This window comes from Odontesthes bonariensis, chromosome 22 (genome assembly GCF_027942865.1).
Source record: "Odontesthes bonariensis isolate fOdoBon6 chromosome 22, fOdoBon6.hap1, whole genome shotgun sequence".
NCBI lineage: Eukaryota > Metazoa > Chordata > Actinopteri > Atheriniformes > Atherinopsidae > Odontesthes > Odontesthes bonariensis.
In genome coordinates this window covers 17,717,605-17,741,656 of record NC_134527.1, presented here as the reverse complement: position 1 = coordinate 17,741,656, position 24,052 = coordinate 17,717,605, and the positions used below count along the sequence as shown (strand labels likewise).

At 38.6% G+C, this 24,052-nt stretch overlaps 1 protein-coding gene across 2 annotated transcripts in view; it reads left to right on the top strand.

Annotated features, from left to right (window-relative positions):
- hcn1 (hyperpolarization activated cyclic nucleotide-gated potassium channel 1) overlaps nt 1-8,375 on the top strand; it is a 78,147-nt gene extending 69,772 nt beyond the window's left edge. Inside the window, exon 8 of one of the 2 annotated variants that reach the window (XM_075455862.1) lies at nt 3,723-8,375. In XM_075455862.1, the coding sequence (XP_075311977.1) occupies nt 3,723-4,786 (1,064 nt within the window). In that variant the 3' untranslated portion in view covers nt 4,787-8,375. The remainder of the gene's footprint in view (nt 1-3,722) is intronic. The other variant, XM_075455863.1, reaches the window with a different exon arrangement.
- Nucleotides 8,376-24,052: the final 15,677 nt, after the last annotated feature.

The following is a 24,052-nucleotide window of genomic DNA, read 5'->3' as shown; positions in this document are numbered from 1 at the left end:
GCAACTAAAGCCGTGCAATCAGTTGTTGCCTCATCATGATGGCACTTTGATGGGGGGTCCATGAGGGTCTTCTGGCACCACACCTTCTGGTCTGTTCAGGTAGTGGGAGACCCTCGTTCATGGCAGTATTGCGCAAATCTGGCATGCCTTCTCTGGGCTATTTTGCCCCCCGCTGTATCGAGACACACCCACCTGGCCTTCAGCAGTGCGCTCCACAACAGCACGGGTGTTTTGATGCGTATATGTGTCTCGTGCTCCAATTATGATTGGCAGTCCAGCCACGGCATGAAAGTCCCTCTTAATTTGCACTTGTTGGACAGCGGTGTATGGGAATCTGATGTACCATGGGTGATAAACTGATGAGAGCTTTGATGACCAAGGGGAGCGCACGACTCACAGAGGACTGGGACACCCCCGATCTGTCTCCAGTCTCCCTCTGAAAGGTTCCAGTAGCCAAAAATCCAAAGATGGACGTGTGGTGGAATTGGGTTTGATCGGCGTGTTTCTCTCTGGAGTTGTGGCTCTAGCAATTAAGCTGCATATTTGTAGCAGCACAGTCCTTGGCAATCTAAATCGCGATCTCAGCCATTCGTCTGTCTCCACACGCTCAAGTCAGCCGCTGGTTACGCTTCCCGTTATATACAGATTCAAATTAACCTTCGATTAGTGCATATTTTAAGTAAAACAGAATAATGTCAGCCTCATTGTTGGGTATAATGTATATATTTATTTATGTTTTCTTCAAAGTAATTAAATATACAATCCATTAGTCAAGCAAACTTGATTGGAATAACAGCGGACTATTTTACGAAACTCCTACGACAGGTCTGGATCACTCGTAAATTCTGTTCGTACCTGAAAGAAAACGTAAAATACGAAAAGATTGGTGAATGCGCAAATTCTCTTATATCACTCGTACGGACGATTTAAGAACAAATCTGTGCGTACGAACGGTTGTTGCATGAGGCCCAATGTTCCTAAGCGCAGCAGCAAATCTACAACAGCATCACTGAAGAATTAAAGAAGTTGCAATGTCTTGCAATAGTCCAGTCAAAGTCCAGACCTCAACCTGATCGAAATGCTGCGTTAAGGCCTTAAGACGTAAGAAGAAAACAAAGACGTGACTAGATACAGGAAGTCAAAGTGTCTATTGATACGCTCAAACTATGTTGTATGTAAAGTCCAGCACCTCTCTGGTCTTCCATTGGCTAACGTCTGTGCTTTCGTCTATCATGTTTAGAAAAGATAGACAGACATGTGGTCACTTCTGCCTGAACAGAATTGTAACAAACGTCGATAGAGAGTGATGTAGCAGTCACATGAATTCCGATTTAACCATTCAGACTGAAGTCGCATTGCAAAAAATCAGATCCGTATCCAATTTTTGACCTCCTGCCGAAGTGGCCCAAATGACTTGTCCTGTTCACGCTGTCATGAAAAAATCAGATCCGAGTCACATATGAGCAAAAAAAACAGATTTGGGTCACATTTGACATATTTGTCTGAACATAGCCTAAGAGAGCTGTGAATAAACGGATACTCGTAAACCTCAAAGAACCGGAGAAACATTGTAAAGAGTGCGCCAAACGATGTGAGAGTAAGTTGCGCGATTAGTACGTGGTTCTACAAGCTTTTACGACATGGGGTTTACTTAGTTTTTCAAACACTGCTTCTGGATTTTGGCTAAGCTGTTGTTCAATCAGTGATGGCATGATATAATACATCATGTCTTGTTCATCTGAGTTGGAAGTTACATATAATCAATACATTGTCAAGACCATGTGATTAGTTATTCTGCTCTCCTTAAAACCTTACTGAACTGAAGTTCACTTACTTTTTCACATGAACATAAGACAGAAGGTACACTGTAATATGTCGGAAAACTAGTACCTATGACATTATGTAGATATAATGTATAGTATTGTAAAGTATATAGTATTGTATCAAACAGGTCTTGAATCTAATCACTGTTACAGTGACATGTTGTGATGACACTTTTTCTGTGTTCAAATTGAGTCATTCTTACAGAAAGATTCATACTTGTTACCTTGAAATTCTACCAATATCCCCTTATCTGTCTAACTCCGTTGGTGACTCAGAAGTTGCCATTAAAACTGTAATCTCTATATAATATTTTTTAAATGATTGTGTGTTCCCTCCAATCTACAGAGCTCGAACTTAACACCTATTCAATTACAATGGGAGCAGGCTTGTAAGTTAACGGTTGTCTGATAGTTAGTCTGTGGTGCTCGTTTTAGCTCGTTAAAACCCTTCCCTGTAGAAACTGTTACAGTTAGTCAGAATGATCGACGCCAAACAGGGAGCTTGCCTCTGAGGAAAAAAAAATGTTCCAAAACTTGACGTCAGTCCACTTTACTGCAGCAAAGTTCTTTCTTATTGTTGAATGCATGGCTTACTGGAAGCCTTGAGAGGACCAAATGGTAAACTGCGAGGAGAAAATTTCTACCCTCAAGGACAGGGCTCGATGATTGATTGACTGTGGCTAAAGCCTTCAGCACATTAAAAGTCCACTCTATCTTCTTTACTGACAATGCTTCACAGCTTGTCAATACGCGAGGTCAACAGTAATTACAGGAAACACGTCCTCCAAAGCAAGTCGGACGTAGTCACTCAAAGTAAATATGTTAAAGAGATAATCATTACTACTGTAAAATGTGGCTGTTCTTTCTATAAAAGACCAGTTTCATGACGTCTTCCTTGCCTTTAGTGCCTCATAGCATATTACCACAATTTCTCTCACAATGGCACAAAAGGGTTTGGTGTTTAGAGAGCCATCTGTCACACCTTTATTATAACCACCCGTGACTTGTGGCAGGCCGGGAAAGATTTGCCTTTGGGCTCCAAGTGTCCTTTATGGAGCATAAATGGAATTATTTTCCAAATCAATTTGTAACTGTATCAAAGGAACATTGTATCAATAAATTAAGAATGATTTCATATTATGAATATTCCTAAATTACAGTTTATTGTAGCAGAAAGACTGCTGACAAAATGTTGATAGTGAAGACAACATGACGTTCTTTGTATGGATTAGACAACTTTAGTTCTATTCACATTTATTTTATTAGTGTGTTAGGTAAAGATATTTGCTTGTTTTTACATTACTTTATGTAAAATCTTGAAAATGTTATCATAGATGTCCTTGTGATGTGCTATATAGCTGAGTTGTCAATGTGATATCATAGATTGTAACTTTAACTTAATTATTTGCGATTAGTCTTTCTAAGAAAAAAACTAAACAAAAATTCATGTGTGGGTACAATTTCTCAGTATTTTTCTGTGTTTCACCATTAGCACATTCAGTCTTGTGCTATCATGTCAGTCCTTCGGTAATCTGTGTCTCCTTATGTGTCCTTCACTCCTCTCAAACTGTGTATTTCCCATAGTCATGATCATTAAATGTTCTTCACACTTTTTATTCAAGACAACACTTCAAAGTGGGTCTGAAAAGATGCAGCTTGTAAGACTGAAATCAATTAAATCATTTATAAATTCATAAGAATCAAGAAGATGAAGAACCTTCTAATGTAACTAAATTATTTCATCACATGTTTGCATACAAAAGTTTGCATGTGCTTCAGTCCCGTTTAAATATTACAAGCTGCCTCTTTGTCACCCTGAATCCTGCACCTCTCCTGTGTTTTCTAACCACGTTTTTCCATGGCTGCATGTTTTCATCTATCCTAATTGCGTCCCAACAGGGAAGAAGAACTCCTTGCTGCTGCAGAAGTTCCAGAAGGATCTGAACGCCGGCGTTTTCAACACACAGGAGAACGAGATATTGAAGCAGATTATCCGCCAGGACAGGGAAATGGTGATGATGGTGGACCGCAAGCAATCGGTCACTGGGATGAACTCAACCCCACTGTCAGGAAACTCCATCATTAATTCACCAGCCCAACCGCCCTACCCTGCCTTTGGCACCACTCAGCTGCAGCAGTCCTCTGTACCCATGACCTATAGTGCTTCAGCTATTGCCAATGCTTCTGTTGCCCGCATGTTGCCAGCCGCTGCCGCAGTGCAGGGGGTTTTCCCAGCTCCCAGCGTTTCCCATGGCAACCTGAATTCTTCTTCAACCAATCCACAGACACCACTACAGCAGCAAGGAGCAATCATGTCCCCCTGCTCCTTCACAGCAGCCATGTGCAGTCCACCCGTGCAGACCCCCTTGGCCAGCCGGAGCTTCCAGTATGGCTCACGTACAGCATCGCAGTTGTCACTTATCCAGCAGCCATCACTACCCACGCAGCAACAGCTTGGTCAGCAGCCTACTGTCTCAATTGCTGCTGCAGCCTCAGCAGCACAGCAGCAGCCCTCACCTCAGCAGCAGCAGGTCCCTTCACCTCAACGGGGAGATATCCACAAGAGCACACAGGCTCTTCAGTCAGGCAGCTTGAGTAGAGATGTCCGACACTTATCGGCCTCCCAACCGTCACTGCCACATGACACATCTCTGGGGCCCAGAGTTCATCCAACCTCAGGAGATTCTCTGGCCTCCATCGTGCCACCGACAGCGGTGGCCATCCAGGGAATCAATCTGCAAAGTGGCATCCGCACTACAGTGCCCCAGCGGGTGAATTTGTTCCGCCAGATGTCGTCGGGAGCCTTGCCACCTGTGCGCTCGGCTGCGGCTGCAGCTGCGGCAGCGGCAGCAGCATCATCGTCCTCAACCCAGCATCGGGAATCGCCTGGATCTAGGAGAGATTCTGTCCTGAGCAGTACAGAGACTGAGCAAGACAAAATGCGTTTTGCATCAAATTTATGATCCCATATTTCCCTTCCCTCTCTTTTTTTAAACTTAAATATGTTTCAATTCATTTTTTTTAAATGGAGATAGAACAAAAGAGGTAAAAATGAGGAATTTCAGCATTGTTATTTGTCTCTAATTTTCCTCTCAAGTAACCTCATAGAAATCCTGTACATATAAGCCCTTGTATTATATTTTAGACAATTTTGTCTCCCTAAACTTAAGAATGTATAATATACCACATGCATCTCCTTTTCTTTCAGCACACATATATATATATATATGTATTTATTTATACATATATATATATGTATATAAATATATATATATAATATATGAGAATGATGAATGGATTTGTGAGAGTGTGTGTATGAATGTGAGCGTGAATGTGATCACATGTGTAATGTCCAACTAAAATATTGGCAATGGCAATTTAAAGCCGTATTATACAGTAAATATGAGTCTTCCTTTCTGAGAAATATAAGGAATTATATATCATGTATGAAGTTTTTCTTTTTAATTTCATTTCATTTCTGCTTTCCTTTTTTTTAACTGGAATTGCATTGTGGATTTCTTGTTGTTTCTTTTTAACCGAATGAAGAGGAAAACTGTCTTTTCCTATGAAGCAGCTTTAGGCACCACTGTGGAAATTTAGATGCTAGTAACTCTGACAAAGACACTCAAAAAGCACATCCTCATAAAATTAATCTCACAATATTTTACTGAAACCTTGTTTCAGAAATCAACACAGACACTGTAACCACGTATTGAGTTGCACTCAGCAACAAGAATACAGTCTGCTGAGCCACTATATCCCCATCGAGGCTCACATTCAAACCATGACAGTGTTATGGGTCCAAAGGGAATAGATTATAGAAATGCTGCTTTCTTTGTTCATTTTTGAGAAAGACGGAGTGTGCAGACGGATATGGATGGATGCTGTTTTTTTTTTCTATTTCTGATTTCAGATGGCCGATATGTTATGTAATGTTGCTTTAAAAAAGTCTGTGTATATTTATAATATTTATAAACTAAAGATTATCACCATTATGCAATAGACTGTGATATAAAGAATACATATATGTGTGCTGTAAATAGTTTTGTAGATCTAGAATTTACAAATACTGTGTTGTGCATTCTCTATCATAACAATGTCTTACTTCTATCAGGAACCTGGTTATCATCTGTATACGACAAAGGTTAATTGACAAACTACATATGTTTTATAGGAGATAAAGAAAACCTTAATGCAATAGCTAGCACACTTCAAGCAGAGAAATATCTGACTGAAGGACATTTATGATCCCATTTCCTCCCTGTCTTGTTGCTTATCTCAATTCTGCAATAGTTTCTGATTACACATCACTTGAACCCACAGTGTACAACATTTATACAGCTTGATTTTAGTGTCATTCTATTTGAAGTAAATGTGTCTTGCCGAAACAACCGAAGAACATTTTATGAATATATATATTTTATTCTTAACTGTACAGCTTACATGTAGAGGCAGAACTAGAAACTTCATTTTTATTCATTATCACTTTTTTTTTTCAAACATCATTTAAACTTCTTTGCTTGATCAACTGCCCCCTGTTTAAAACTGTAATGTATATTTTCCTATCATTATTACTGTAGCTTAAGAGAGTGGTACAACGTATGTTATTGCACGTTTCCACTCACAGACATCGGTTCAGTGTTTTTGTGCTGCACCAAGTGAGGGCAAAGGAAATGCTGGTTTGCATTAAGGTTTCTGTCTCGTGTAAATCCATTAATGTGGGCTTAGGTACTCTAAACTGACCTGGACATTGAGGCATGAAAGTATAAGGTCAAGCAAGAATATTGTGACTCTATAAAAAAGGATAAGAGGGATTTAGAATTTTTTAATCTTCAAACATTATCTGATGACTCAACTGAAATAAGCCGGCCATTATGGCTCGCCGGTTTTTTCCTTACCCATACAGTTGGTTGTACGTTGTGCTCAAGGCCTTAGCGCATTCTTTTTGATCAAATGTGACAAGTTATCAGCCATGCAGAATATTTATTTAGAGTCACAGTTTTCATGGCATCAAATATCCCATCAGTTCACAGTGACTAAGCCCTTTGAGATACTGTTTTAAAAGATTACAAGTCTTCACCACAGATTGTGTCGATAGTGTACCAATACAGTCAACCCACCAATGTCATGAAAGCATGCGCTGTCACAAATACTTAAAAAGATGCGATCTCAAAAAATGTTGACGTTAAATGTAATGTTAGATTATGTTTTGTTCATTGTCTGTCTGCCTAGATGTTATCTGTGTGTGAACAGAAGCATTGACTTTACATGAACATTATGAAGTATTTGTGCCTAAACTATCGCCATGTTTCATCCTTTGTTATGAGTGTGAGCTCAGTGCATACGAGGGTCACTTCTGCACACAACTGCACATTCATTCTTACTATACTCTCTGTGTTCTGTGTCTCAGTGTTTTTAGACAAGAAAGGAGTTAGCAATGAGAATGGCCAAATGTCTAAGCTTATATAATTGGTATCTTCACTCACAATGTGAACCTCAAGTGGCAGTTTTTTTTATAACACTCTTGATGGAGCTAAATAGAATATATCATGAGTTCGTGTACAGTTAAAAAAAAAAAAGGAAAAAAAAGTGCAATCTTTAGACTTGCAGTAATATCACGCTCAATGAGACATTGTACAAATTTGGAGCACATTTATACCATTCTTTGTAGCTAGCCACTGATGTTAGGGTTGAATGTGGAGAAAGAAACTGGCCAAAGCAAAACATTCAAAGTCATTGTCTTTGTTTTGAATTGCACTTTCTGACTTACTAATGAAAAGGTAGAGATTCTTTCTGCTTGGTTAGATGTTGGATGAGCTAGAAAGGGAGCAATTTCCCAAAGAATTTGTGCTGCCCTGATCCTGTTTGGGGTTCTAAATGATGGGGAGTTGTTCTATTTACAACAGAGAGCGCTTAATCATGAATATACCATAGCGAATAGGAACTAGTACACAGTCAAGGTGGATTGCAGCACTGTTGGTTTGTGCTGTTTTTGATACTTGCCTTTGGAGGGAGAGCTTCCCAACTATGTGCTTTTTTTCACAATACCAATCGCAACTAACATACTGGAATGGGCATTAATGGTGATGTATAACACAAACTAACGAGCTTACACATTAGCAGTTTAGAGACTGTCAAAAAAACCAGCACGTATATTTGTATGTTGTTTCTTTTCGTTTGTTGTTTTGTTAGTTTGCGGGGGGAAAAGAGATGCAAAAAGAACTAATAATATCCAGAGAGGACAAACCAAATGTTTATTTGGTTTTGATCATCACAGGTTTCATGTGTTTACTGATGATATGATATTCGTAGTGGAAAAAGGAGCGGTAGTGACAATGAGCTGCTCGGTCCTCTTATACCCAACTCACATGGTCATTGTTTAGCTCATTCATTTTATCCCAAGGCTTAGAGAAAACAGACTGTCAGTTGGTTGCTTAATAAGGATGAAAGAAAGATTAATGTAAACTTTCTTACAATAATATGCAGACAAACAGTGTTTGTCAAAAACTTTTTGATTTTTGTTTGTTTATTTTGTTTGTAAATAATAAACCTTGAACATATAGAAAATAAACGACATATTGTCATTTAAAATCACTGTGTGTCATTCTGTTGTCAGTGTGTTTCGATTGAGGCTGACCATCTTTATTTACATTTTGACTGAGGAAGAAAATGAAGAATCTCTGTCCAAGAAGAAGCAGCGACAGTGAGGTTCAGATAGTATTTGGGAATAATGTCTAGAAGCAGTTACAGACAAGGTGGGGGAAAAAATTGGTCTTTGTTGCCACCAGGTACTTATATTCATGTCCTCCTAAAGGTATTGAGTGGCAGCTGTATTCTTATGGATTTCATAGATGCCAATCAAACTAGTCTCCAAACTGGAGCACATTTGTTTTGAACTGTTCAGCATCCTGTGCTGATATAGATGATTAGAAGAGATCATGAAAGGTCGCGGCCTTTTAAGTTTCCAAAGTATATTTTCCAACAAAGGCCGTGGGTGGCAGCAGGTGGTTTTGTTCTTGCACACACTTCAGTTGATTGTTAGAAAATATATGTAGTTTATTTTTGACAAAAAAAATATGAACAAAACAATAACAAAAAATTTCTTACAATTTGGATGAAAAACAAAAGTTAACTTAATCTGATTTAACAAGATCTAAAAGTGGTCAAAAAAATCATTTAACCACCACCTCCCGTCTTCACACCGGACATTTGACAAACAAAAAAGAGCCTTCTCAACACGCCCCCGGTTTGTTCTTAATCTGTCTGATCAATGGGAGGGTCTAAAAGTTACCAAAATAATCTAAACAACTTCAAATATAAAAATGAATTTGAGATTTTGCTTTGCAAATTAACTAAAGTATATTCTAACTGCCAAAAGAAAACTAAATTGATAGAACTTATGATTTACAAAACATAAATGGCCACAACATCCCGGCCCTTAATTCCTGTACAACATGAATTATATCTAACATTCGAATAAGTGGCCATTATAAATTTATTATCAATATTAACATTAACAGACTTAGATCTTCACTAACTTTTTAATCTCAAATAATTCATATAAACATCAACTTATCCAGCAATCCATGTTATACAAAAAAATATCTTTTTGTTTGTTTGTTTGTAGTCCATATACGTCTTCATAGAGAAAAGGCAAAAATAGTCAATGTTCCATGATTTCAAGTCATTTTCTTGTTTATGTACATGGACATGTGCAAAAAGGTGTATGTTGCATAATGAGATGTTCAGCATGTCAGTAAATGAGTATCAGTGTAAATGCAGAGGTTCCAGAACTTGGCTCAGTTGGAGACAAACACTTATTGTTGTCTCTATACAGCCTCAAGCAGGAGACAAATTGTTGATCGACTTCTCCAGCTCATTTGTTCTTGTCTTGACTCGAACACGCCGAGCCAATCCGTGTGCATCTGCCATGGTTTCTGTGATGCGTCCAATGGGCCAAGAATTTCTTGGGGCAGCCTCGTCGACAACAAGCACCACATCATCAATGGCAAAGTTCCTGCGAGTTTTATTCCACTTCTATCACTCTTGCAACATAGGGAGGTATATTGTTTCACACACCTTTTCCAGAACAGGTCCACAATGTATTGGGCTTGTCTCCATCGCCTCCGACTATACAGGTCCTCCTTTTTGAACAAACCTGGTGGCATCACAGGTTTACCCTTTAATTGGAGCAAATGATTTGGAGTAAGAGCCTCTAAGTCATTGGGATCGTCAGAAGAAGCTGTGATTGGGCGATCATTTAATATAGCCTCCACTTCACATAAAACTATATGCAAGCCTTTGTCATCTAGTATTTGTTGGTTTGTGATAGAGCATAATAATCTCTTTTTGTCCTGCCCTAGGCGCTCCCAAACACCAACATGGTGGGCCCCATAGGGCGGGTTAAAAGTCCACTTTATGCCGTCCACTGATAAATATTTTTTGATTTTGCTTTGATTTAGCTCCAATATGGCTTGCTTTAACTCACAATTTGAGCTGACAAAGTTGGTTCCATTGTCCGACCGGATTTCCTTGACTTGTCCTCTGCGGCAGATGAATTTCCTAATATCATTTATGCAGGAATCTGTGTCGAGAGAATGTGCCACCTCAAGGTGAACAGCACGACAAGTTAGGCATGTGAAGAGATCTCCATATCTTTTAACAATACTCCTCCTTCTCTTCACTTGTATTGGTCCAAAATAATCAGCACCAACATAGATAGGTAAATGGTGGAAGATCAGCTGAGATTCTGTCAATGGGAAGATCAGACATTTTCTGCTCACCTGGCTTTTGTCGCTGTCTTTGACACACCATACAGTCTCTAATGATCTTTCTAGCTGCTGAATTAGCATGGGGGATCCAGTACTGACGTCAAAGGGTAGAGAGCATGTGAGTTCTTCCTCTATGTCCAACCTTTTTATCCGTATGTTGAAGAATGAGCTTTGAAACATGGCTTTCTTTTGGCAAAATTGCAGGATGTTTTGTTTCCTCAGGTAATGCTGCTTTTCTCAGTCTGCCGCCCACTCTTAACAGACCATCAGTAACAACAGGATAAAGCTTGTACAGGTGACTTGACTTCTTAACGGCACCGGAGCTCAAGGCAGCTATTTCATCGCCATAATGTTTTCTTTGCACAAAGCTCACTATGGCTTCCTCAGCTGTGGACAGATCATCAGTTGTGAGATGAGCATCCAGTTTATTGTCCTGTTTAGCACACATTTGACTTCCACAGTGTGCGTCCAGCAACTTCTTTTTCTTTGTTTGCAGCCTTTCTTTCAGTTTCAGGATCCATGCTACACATCTTTTCAGCTTTGTCCAACTAGAAATGTACATTAGCAGCTTAGTAGTGGGACACCCTTCTTTCAGTACAGCTGCATTCGTCAGGATCTGAACTTTAATCTCTGGATCAGCTTCCAAGTGGACAGGTATTTCTTTCATCACTGTTGGCCATTGTATCTTAGGTTTGGTGAGGAATTCTGGACCGCTAATCCAGGTGGAAGACTTTAAAAAAGGGCCAATCTTCATGCCTCGAGAGGCTGAATCAGCTGGATTCAACTTTGAACTGATGTACCTCCACTGAGTAACTTTTGTAAGCTCACGAATGATAGAAACTCTATTAGCTACATATGTTTTAAACCGTGTTGTTGTGTTTGCAATGTACTGCAGGACAGTCGTGCTGTCTGACCAGAAAATTGATTCACTCAAATTGAGTTTAAGTTGAGCTGATAGCATTTTGTCCAAACGCACAGCTAAGACTGCAGCAGCAAGTTTAAGTCGTGGTATAGTGACTTAATGATGCCACCCTTGCTTTACCAATAAAAAAGGCAACACACACTTCCTGTTTGATATTAGATAGCCTAAGATATGATACAGCACCATACCCAGTCTCACTGGCATCACAAAAGGGATGCAGCGGAGCACTTCTTATCTCCCCAAATCCTTTGGGTGAGATGTATCTTCTGACACTAAAGGTGTCAATAAGAACTAACTCTTCAACCCATTTTTTCCAAACTTGTGCCATTTCTGGTGGAATTGTCTCATCCCAGCCAAACTTCAGTTTACAGAGATGTTGAAGAATTTGCTTTGCAGGGAGAATGACTGGAGCTAAGAAACTCAAAGGGTCATAAATAGAACTAACATTGGACAGAATACCACGTCTTGTTAGTGGTTTGTGCTTGTTTACAATGCTATAGGTGAAAACATCCTGTTCAACATCCCATTGCACTCCTAAGGCTCTTTCAGTGGGAAGCTGGTCCCGGCTAAAGTCCAGCATCTTTACACCTGTTGCTCTGTTTTCCTCAGGAATCTGAGAGAGGACAGAGCGCTCATTACATACCCATTTATTGAGCTTAAATCCCCCTTTGCACACAACTCTGTGAGCTGCTGATAAAGAGAGATGGCCTGCTCAACAGACTGGACAGACTTAAGACAGTCATCTACATAGAAACTGTGCCTGATTGTATTTATAATCTCTTCTGGGTACATGTGTTGGCATGCCTCACCTGTAATAAAAGTCACCCTTCTGTTCTGCACATTGAACCAAAAGACCAGTGGCAAGCAATTAAGGCTGGATGTAAAGAATCACCAGTCTCAAATGCTCTTGTGTCTTTGTTTAGATTAACCTAGTATAGTTACCAATATTCAATTTCAAATATAAAAATGAATTTCAGATTTTGATTCCAAATTAACTAAAGTATATTCTGCCTAAAGAAAACTAAATTGATAGAACTTATGATTTACAAAACATAAATGGCCACAACATCATGCTTTTGCATAGTTTAAATTAGTTCTGGAGAGTATTGCTTCATTGGAAGGAAAACAAAATTTCTTGGTGGATAAAGTTTTTTCACTTTTATCAGTTTGTTTTTTCAGATTGATTTGGCCAGCTGGCTTCAACCTTAGAGATGGATTAACTCCTGCAAAGTATTTTTGTGTAAGTGCCTGCTGGTTTCCAAAGGACGACTTTCTGGATCAGTCCTTAAGAGTCAAATTATCCAGCTATTGGTCTTTAAGTGATCAGAAAAAAAGACAGATTTTTCAGTTATGCTCATGAGAGACAAAGTCGAAAATGAATGTGGTTAAGTTGAGGTTTTATGACTAAAATAACTTAGAGCATATTAAATCAACAGTGTTTTTGGAGCAATTCCATTAGAGCTGCAACAAAAACTGAACTGCAACTATTTCAACAGCAAAACATTTGCCAGTTCTAACATCGTGAAAATATAGATGTGAATGCAAAAAGTCTGGTTGATAAATCAAGAGAGCGGTTTCAGTTGAAACATTCTTGATGAATTATGTTGATATGAAGGCTAGCCGCAAATTCAACATGGCAGACTCACCAGGTGTGACCAATCGCTCATCAACCGTCCAGATCCAGATATAAGGCTGTCATTCCTGGGCTCTCCCTGTTCGCCAGCAAGCTGCATCCCACCACCTCCCCATCTCCACCCGGTGTCTCAAGGTCCTCGGTGTCTCCTTCCTTCGTACGACTCCGCCACCAGGTTCGGGTCCCGGGGGGGAAGATATCCAGCATCTATCTCCCTATGCCGGACTTTCAAGCTCACAGCGGTTCAGCTTGCATGTCCTCCGCCGGGGCCCGAGCGCCAAAGAAATATTGACAATAAACCTTGCAATTGTCTCCCTCTCTCTCCGTGTGAGTCTCTCCAGGTTGAAATACTTTACTCAGCTAGGTTTTTAGTTCATATGATCACAATGTAGAATGCTCAGCTCCATTTGTAGAGGTGGTTTGTGGTTGTCTTTGGAAAGATGGCAAATTGGAATTCAGTGGAAGGATTTGCCATTCAATTCAGTACACTGCACAATGTGCATAGGAATAAGTATGTCTATTTTGTAAAATTGTATTTTTTTATAATTTCTGCTTTTATCCTGTTTACATTTGAATGTAAAGAACAACACTGTAATGAAGCTATGGATTTGACATCACATGATATTTTTCTCTTGGGATCCTGTGATTGGTTGATTGATGAGTTCAGTTAGCCGGCTGTCCTGAACTTTAAGAGCACTGGAACTCAAAGTTGTTGATTGACGTCCCTGTTTTTGTGCAATGGACTGAGCTGAATGATTCCTCAGTCCACATTTCAAGATCTCTGTAAATAGTATCACTAATTGTAATCAATACCTAAGAACTAGGTATAACTTGAAATATTTTAATCATGAACTCTATGAACCTCGTTACAGCCATGATTCTAATTCATAAATAATTTCGGAAATCCAAAAATGACCCATAACTTCAAATCATTGCTGAATAAATCCTGTCTCATCTGTTTCTTCAACAGTTTAAACTGAAAGTGCTATAAGTTAGTGCAGCATGACTTTGTAAGATAAGGTTTGGAAAAATACATGTGTAAAACAGGGCATTATTTGGGGCAACAATATTCTTTTTGCTTACATGAAATCCTACAAGCTGCAGGATTCTACAATATATTTACCACTTGGCTGATTATCTAAATATTGTTTTAAACCGTTACATTAAAACATTGTAATAACGTCATATAAACATTGTTTTTAATCTCGTCAAGGACTGCTGGTTACAGGGTGAACACTTGATGTTCTAAGTGATACAAATTCTGAGTAGGCTCACTCATTCTGAAATTTAGGCAGTGTGGGGAGTTGGCAGCTGCTGTGAATGATTCATGAATAACATGAGCTTGTCAAGCTCATCAACAGAGCGGAGGGAGAGAAAGAGGAGCAAGCCAGGGAGTGATGTCCATGTTAGTGACAGATGCTTCCTCTGTGAACTGCCCTTCAATTTTTTTTGTTAAAAGTAGAGGTGTCACTGGTTATTTGCCTGGAAAAGGAGTCAGTTGTCAAAGTAATTATAAGTTATCTTCACAACACATCAGCTCTTGCATGCCAACGCTTTCTAATTTTATAAGCACTGTTAATGTAATATTAGGTTAGAATCTATCACATTTTAAGCACTTTAAGATATAAATGTGTTTTCTTTATTTATAGAAAGAGTGGAATTGTTCACCAAAGAGAAGCCATTGCAGCTAAGTCTTTGTACAGCCAGTACAGGGCTCAGTTTCCTTATACAGAACTGTAGTGTCAAACAGTAAGTCAATCGAACTGCCTGCGTATGCCTCTCGACAGTTCAGAAATAAAACCTTTGTCACCACCTCCCACCCACCCAAACTGATTTTCCTTCTCCATCAGGTATGCATTCTAATAATATTTGGATTAATGGGATTTATCTTCTTTGAAACACAGCTAGAATGAGGTTACAGGCTCAGACTTGACCTCTACTGACCCAGTTGTTACTCAAGGTTGATAAATGTGTGAACCAGCATTAATGCTAATTTACTCTGTGGTACCATCAAAAATCCTAACCCTTTAAACAAATCTATGTCTACTATGTTTCCTTGTGAGCTAAACTGACTTGGGAAATTTATTCAGTTAAGCCAAGTTTGACGTCACTGCATAACACCCATCTGTGCCACCATTTGGGGATCTTGTAGTTTTAAGTTTTACACTCAGATAACACATTTCCTTGAACTTACTTTGAGAAAACACGTTCAACCTTCATATGACCATCAAATTACTTGCGACTTAAAAACAAATATACTTGTCCTTTAGAGTGATGATATCCCTATAAATGATTTTTTAGAAGGTCAAAGTGTTATATCTAGCCTATAGCACTGGCATAAAGAAATATGTCCCAAGGGCAGTATGATATAGTATGGTGTGGATGATAAGACCACAGAGGAAGACATTCAGATGACTCTGAAGACCAGGCCACATAAAACCTGATTAGTAATCTCTTATTCTCTAATCTATCACTCAGGGAAAAGTGAAATCCAGAATAGATAAGATTGGGAGAGAACAATTCTAATGGTGTGATGAGTTGAGGTTTATAGACGTTGGCTCGTGCTTGTTTTCTGGACTCTATAATTAAAATTCTATTGGCAGCTAAATAATATTTACTGCTGAAATGATATTTTACGCTTTGCATGCAGCATTCCACTGGTAAACAGCAGATAAGATTCCTCTAAAACTAATATTATTATGATTATTTTACTATTATGGTATAATTCAATTAATCCTTAAGTGTCCGTGACATAATTTATAGTTTACCAAGAAGTTAATGAACAATTCTGCTGGTCCTAAGAAAAAAATAATAATTTTGTCGCGCCCATGGGATTTTCCCCATGTTTTCAGTTTTATGTTTAATCATGTTTTAGGTCATGTTTTGGTTTTTGAGTTCATGTTTTGCCATCGCTTTTCCCCTCACTTCAAATACCAGGTCATTAGTTGTTACTCACGTCACCTGTTTGTCATTGTCCCCAGCTGCACACTGTCACTAATCACGCCCAGTTCCCTATTTAGTTTCCAGGCTCCCCTGTCATTGTGTGATATCCTTACCTGATTTTCGCCCCGTCTAGCCACGAAGCCACAAACTCAAGTTGTTCAACACTCAAGTGTTTTTTTCATGTATCATATCAAGTCTTTTGTTTTTCCTTAGTCATGTTTTTTGTTCCACAGTTAAAGTTTTTGTCATCCGGCTCAGCCGCGCCTTTTGTTTAACATTTGTTCATAAAATAAACCAAGTTTGCTTTTTCCATCCTCTGAGTCCGTTGTGACACATTTGATCTCGGTTGGCTGCTACATGTGAATTGACTTCTATAGAAGGATTCTTATTCCTGGGATTTTAAGAAAAAATAATCTTGAGAAGATAACTTGACAATATATATCAGTGGTGTAAATAGTCTACAAAAAACACTAATGTATGAGTGTAATCTTTTATAGGATAGCCGCAACTTCAATGTTGTATATTTGGTTTGTTGTGACTTTGGTCTTAGTTGATATAATGTTTTTGGAAACTCCTTGCCATTCACTTATCCTTGAACTGTTCTCTTGACATGAATTACATTGAATTCCCTTCAACATTTGTCTAATAGTTATCCCTTTCAGTTTGCATGTCCCTGTGAATTAACTTCTTCCGGCAATAGAAATCAATGTGCACGTAATTCCTTTCCTCAGTTATATTTCATTCTCAACAATAACCTTCAGATATTGGTGACATGAACAACTGAGTGACTGTAATAAACTGATTACACAAGGTCATATCCACCAGGATTCTAGGAGTACCGATTTAATATTCATTTAGGACTCGTATATGAGAGTCACCTAATTTTCCGTTTGTCCTACAGTCACCTGCCTTCTTTCACAACCAGTATTTCCCATCTATCTGAGCCAGACTCAGTTTACTTGGCCAGTGTGTGTGTTTACTCAGTATCTGTGCAAGCACTGAGATGCACAATGTCCCAGCCTGCTGGGTGAAGCGTTCTGGAGCCAAAACAGAGAAGTGTGATTAGAATGCAAGAGCTCCCCTGCTGCTGTTTGGCCTCCTCTGCTACTATTCTGTGTGCATCTGTATTTGTATTTAAAAGCAAGAACACCATATCATGTGATTATAACCTGTCCCCAAATTCGGTTCACCTTTGACCACGAAAGAAGAAAAGATCCTTGTCATCTCATCAACTGCCACTGTTGATAAAACATGCTTTCCATAGATGAAGCTTCATGACTGAAGCTTAAAGGTCCCATCGCATTCTTTTCCATATTTACTGGGTTATCATCGGTGTTAAAGTCACTGCAGGCATATTTAAAGCTGAAGAAGTGATCTGCTGTTTCTTTTTAGAGCGCAGTACTTTGTTTTTGCTTCAGAGATGTCTTTAAAAAAATGTGTTTTGGGTTGTGAGGGCAAGTTGACCCTTATAGCTTCCCCAAAGACCCAGCTAGCTAGCACTAGTGGATGTGATTTGTTCTTCCTGGCCTGCATCACAGCCAGGAAAAGTTTTTGTCAGGACAGTTTTATTAACAACACCTAACAACGTTGCATGTTTCCCAAAGTGTGCCATTGTTTATGTGTTGTCGTAACTTCCAAGCTGGCAACTGTAGTAGCACTGTCATCAGTCACTGTCATCTCCTACCCCGATTCCCCGGAAAACCTCCAGGAATTTCAACCAATCAGAAGACACTTTGAACAGATATCTTGAGAACAAGAGCTTCCCCTAAGATAAAGCTCTCCTTCGTTCTGAACAAATTCCAAACCATTTGGAGTTATGAAATGTAAAAAGATAATATGGAGGTACTCAAGATTAAGAATTAAATTACAGGAAATTATCACTTTAATAAATAATAACAGCTGAAAAATTCTGACAAAAGACTATTTATTAGTTTGTTTACATAAACCAATATGGACAACGAAAATATATAAAGGCTGTTTGCCCTGCAGTGGAATTGGAGTCATCATGGTAGGAATCCCCCTCAGAGGAGACACAGCAGGAGGAGGAACTGCTCAATACTGAAGTCTGCAACAAGTGAAAAGTCAATCAAGATTAGCCCTGTGAGGTGTCTGTCTGTCCTTCATGGGAGGCCTTTTTCAATATGAGCAGCCACACAGAAACTTGGAGAGTGTTGCTTTCAGTCTCACTTAATGTTTAGAGCCTTTCAGCCTAACTGCTGTGTATCAACATTAACTGTAAGCATAGGATTACATTTAGCCCACACACTAGTGTCTATAGACACTTTTGCACACACTATGACATTTTCAATTCTGACGTAATAGAAAGCCTGTAATTAAATATACAAAGTAAAAATGTAAAGGTCAGATATCTCCTGTTTTTGTCTGCAATTAGAAGAGTTCAGCATTGCACACAATCCACTCTCCAGAATAAAGTCTATGTTCAAGTGAACCACATATACTTTCCAGATACTACACCATCACAAATGTCTTAGTTAAAATGTAACCTTTCCAAATCCTGCACATTTGCCATAAAACATCACGACACGGCGTTGTGAAATTGGGCTCTTTTAGAACACAAGCATCTAGATAATGAATATCCATCATTTCTAGAAATGACCACATTCTACTATCAAAGAAGGAATTTTCTTTTTTTTTCATAATTGAACAACACCTTTATACTTTTGAAGATGAAATATGCTCCACCAAAGATTTTATCAGTGTTGCACTTAAGTTAACTCAACTTCAAAGCATTCTGCACTGAATGGTGATTGAAGTGATTCCCCTGAACAGCCGGAGCCCCAGAATTTTTAGTGGAAAAAGTTAATCTGGAGCCTGGACTAATTCACAGTAATTATACGAAAAAGTAAAATACACTTAAATTTACATAAATATACAATAACCATCTACTGAAATAATTCAGTAATCAGTGAATCCTCCTGGCAGCCTTGTATTAACTCTTAAAGAAAGCAGACTTCTTTCAACATTTTATTGTCGTCTACAGGCATAACACTGAAGACAAGAGACATTTCCTCCGTCGAGCAGTATACTTCTTTTTTTTTTTACTTCTGTGCGATAGCCAGGTGTGCAGTCACTCACTATAACCTTTCCAAAGAACCTTGCTTTCGCGTAGCGTTTAACCTCAGATGTGACTGCTGGACTTCTGCGCTGACCTCATAGTGTAGGCCAGAGGCTTCTTGTTATCCTGTAAGTCCTGTACCCACTCTCTCACACGCACAAGGAGAACACACAAACACTCACATATTTTGTTTCCCCCCTGAGAAAATGCCTTAATATCTACAGCATTAACAAAATCCTGATGATGAACAAGTGTGCTGTGAGGAGCACTTAACCCAGGAATGAAGTTCATAAACAAAGAAACAAAAGATTCATTGACAGCATGAGAGAGACATGAAGTAAAATTACAAGTAGATATTATTATATTTGCCATCTACAGGCCCTCCATGTAGCTGATGCAGTTTTGCTTTCACCACTCAAAGACATATTGATGAACTGTCACCGCACAGCGTTTGCCATCTCCTTCATGCAACTCATCTTTCCATCAATTACACCTGGAGGATTCTCTGCTCTGAAGCCCATTCGTGCATCTTGATTTTACTCCCTTGACTTCTCTTCAGCCCAAAATCTGCTGCCAGTTCTGAGTCTCAAACAGTGAATAATAAGAATGCATTCCTAGTCAGGAGGAATTAATAACTTGGATTGAGTTCCTCGATGACTCTGCCTCACCATTCATAACAAGTAACATCACCATTGTCTGCAGTTACAAGTCCTATTGTTCTAATATTACTAATGTTCCAATTCATAAGAAGAAATAATCGCATCTTAACCTATGTGGAAGTACTTGAATGAATATAATATTTTTCAAAAGATTTTACTGCCCTTGTTTACTTTTCTATCACAAAATACACTGCAAAATTCAATTTTCCAAACTTCTGCAGAAATGAAATTGTCAGTATGTGCCTATCAAAGGACCGAAATCATTAAAAAGACACCGAACACCACAGGGTTTCCTCAATTTAATTCAGCTTCACAATTTACAGATAACAGCTACATAAACTGTTGACTGACTGCAGGCAAAATCATATCAGAGAAGAGAGAGATGTTATTAAATTCAATTGAATAACTTTTCTATGTGGACTTTGCAGGAAAAACATTCGTCTTCATTTGCCAGCACGAATGCAATTCATCTTAATCATTTTCTCTCAGGCGTCCATAGTGATCGGTTTGTCACTGTGGGAAAACACCAAAATGTGGTTGGATCTCATCCAAATATAATGTTATCACGCTTCATCGTAATATGACACACTCAAAAGATGAGTACATCATGCCACGCGGAGTAGGGGTTCTCTAAAACGGTCTCGATCAGGGGATTATAGAGTACAACACAACATCCAATATCCCTACAGTAGACCCATGCTTCCTGTCTCTGACAGTAATCTCTCTGAAAAATCCAGGATTAATACTTTCCCAGAAATGGTAGCCTGTAAGATAAATGAGGAAAAGAATAAAGGTAAACCTGACCTGCTCAAGTTCAAGGCCCTCAATGCGACAGATCCAGCAGACAAATATCCACTGAGCTTAAAGCAGACATACATTAGTCAAAAGCAAGATTTAGTAAAAGGAAAAAAAACAAACGTTGGTTCTAGTTTTAATTTTAACAAAATCCCTGCAGGTTAAAATATGCTAAATATTCATTGTCAAGTTAAAACGTTTACATTAAACTACAGAGAAGAAAATACATATAAATGTTTATGGTAAATTCCAAATATCTAAAGCAGTTAAACACTGTCAGAGTCTAATAATTTGTCCTTCACACCAGACGGAATCAAAATGTATATACATCCCCTGCCAGGCCACATGCGACATGTGGCACAACTTATGTGACACACAGTTGTCATTCTCCCTGTCGGAATTGTCCTTATCGTCAGTCATTTTACAGCGTAATGAGCTTCCACTTAACTGTAGAGAGGATATGTGTAATGATTCATTTCTAGATGTCCCATTAAAGTGATGGAGCACCAAGCACATAGAAGGTTACTGACAGTTTCAAAAGATTAACAGTCATTCTGATTAGATTGCCAAGGAGGTAATCAATTCATACTCTGTGGATTATCTGAACTTCTTTGTATTAGAGAACTTTCGTACGTGCTTTGCACAGTAAATAATTGGAAAACAAGATGATGTCCGAGCATGAATGTGCACACACACACACACACACACACACACACACACACACACACACACACAAATGTTACTTTATCTCTACGAATTTGCAATATTAAAGAAAAAATGCATTGCGTATTTGTGAAAAGTATTAAAATGATGATCAATATGTTTTAAGCATTTAAGCAAGCAAAAAGTTTCCATATTCCCTTTTTAACCGGAGGTACCTGCTGCCTATTATTGTCCAAAAATCAACAAGTAACACTCAGAAAAAAGTGTGAAAAATGTGTGAAATATGTGAAAAAGGGTCAGTTCAAAATGCGCGGCATGAGGTTAGTCTCCGATTAAAAAAAAAATTCGAACGCAGACATGCAACCTTGTATGACCATGTTCATTCTTCAATTCTTTTCTTTTTTTTGTGCTTTATCACCTTAACCAAAGCAAGTCAAGTCTACTTTTTCCTTTAATCTTGTGCTCCTTTTAGTTAACTATATTCACAACCACCTTTACTTTGTATGTTCAAAATATTTAACATATTGTATTTATGTAAAGAAATACATGCTACCCAGTTAAAACAAGAGTTTTCTTCAGTGTGGAATTTTTCTAATATATTTAGCTGGTTTACGGAAGGCATGATTAGAAAAAACGTTTCCTCTTATTTTACCACCCCCTTACACAGTTGATAGAATGTCAGTTGCAATGTGGACACCTACAATAACAATTTAGGTTTCTACATCAGTTAAAATTTTTCATAAACAGCCTAATGTAATTACTGTAATGAATAAAAGCACAGCTCGCAAATTAGCATTAATGGATCAGTTTTTTCAAAACATGACATGCACTGAATGGATACGAGGCCATATTCCACAAGCAATGCTACAAAGCTGTTATTGTAATGACATAAATCTCTGCATGCAATCTATTTATCTTTTTTTCTTTTTTTCCTTTTACTTCAGAGCTCTTCTCTGAATGGCCTGAAAGTGCAATATAATATCACCAAATACATTAGTGCTCAGCATTAAAAAGCTTCAGCTACTCATCCAGCCGGTGACTGTTCCCAACTTCACCGACTGAAGGAAAGTTTATTTTATCATCAGATAAAAGATTTATTTTAGCTTTTTTCTGATTAGCTTGTGATTAAACTACAGGGTACCAGGGGCCTCTGGGGTGTCTGCTCCATGGGTGGTCCATGGGCGGGGTGGGGGGGGGGGTTGCTCTTCCCTGTTCGGGGGCTGCTCGGGTGTGCCCAGGGACGCTGGGTCTTGATCTCAGGCTGTTTGTTTATTTTATTGTGGTTGGGAATGTTGGGATTGGGTGAATGGTTGTGGGCTCGTGAATGGGCCCCAAGTTGTGAATGGGCCCTGAGATTCAGGGGCCCATCCGGGAGCCAATTCAATTCAATTCAATTCAATTCAATTTTAAATTTAAAATAAAATGATTTACAATGGTGCTGCAAACAATGATGAGAACACTGGCTCTTTGGGCTTCTGATGCCTGTGCTTCTGAGTTTAGCAAAAAAAAAAATAAACTACAGGGTCATTGGGTAGCTAATGAGGGTTGATGGAGTGTGTCAGTCAGTTGGCTGCACTTGCCTTAAGGCCAATTGTCAGTCCAAAGTTATGTAAATAAACTTTATGCAACTCCCACTGAAGGCTATATACTCTAATACTGTTAATATTTTTCATTTAGTCTATTTTGACTGTTTTACTTGAATTTTCATTTACCTTATGTGTATTTTTTCCACTTTTTTTTTCAAATATATCTTGTCAAAATATATATTAAGTTCAGATCAAAGATCAAATAAGTGCCTCAGTGCAGATGGTCATGGACATTCCAGGCTACCATACGAAATCTCTCTTTTTTTTAGATGTAGTGCTTTGGGCATAGATAGACATCAGTAAATCAATACAAATCTAATGTTGACAATGACTGCAGCCAAGGCAATGAACAGAAAAAGGAGTTCAACAATTAATAATTAGTAAAAGTGTCACATAAAGAATAAAGTATCAGCACGTAAATGCTTAACCGCTACCAAAGGAGAATTGACTGCTACCACGAGTGACTGAAAATCGATTTACTCAATTTATTGACGCCGTACAAAAAAGAAGTGCAGCTGGATGTTCCAAGACTTCAGCGAAATAAATGTGTTTTTGTTAAAACTTTTTTAGAAAGGTGTCAGTTCAACTGTGTGGAGTGTAAAAGTCAGTACTCCGAGCAATCCATAAATGAGAGTTATTTGTGCTGCGGAGACACTGAATGTCCAAACCAAAATGAGATGATGCTGAACTGACTCAAGATGGATGGGAGATGCACAGTGAGCACACAGGGTGGCTTTCATAGCCTGCTGCTCTCCAGCTGTAGTTTAAAGGATAAACTGCACCAGCAGACAAACCTCCAATTTGTCAACAAGTGCTCCACTTAAGATGCACAGGACAGCCTGCATTTGCTAGCACGTTTATTTTTTTTTTTAAATTCACTGAATATAACATGATACATACACTATGATTACAACAACCAACTGATGTCTTTTATTGTTTTATTCTATATGAAGATGGAGGATGGTTTGTTACTACTTCTTTCCTTTAACACTTTTTTTTAGTCACAGAACACTCTGTCTGTCTGCTGTAATTACATCACTAATGTGACGTAAAAACATTGAATGTATTTTTTCAGAGCCCAAGATGCTGTATGTTTGTAGGTTTTCTTGTTGGAACGCATTGCAATCTTTTCAAACATTGATTATTTTAATTTTATGCAACTGTCCCACTACTTTAAAGCT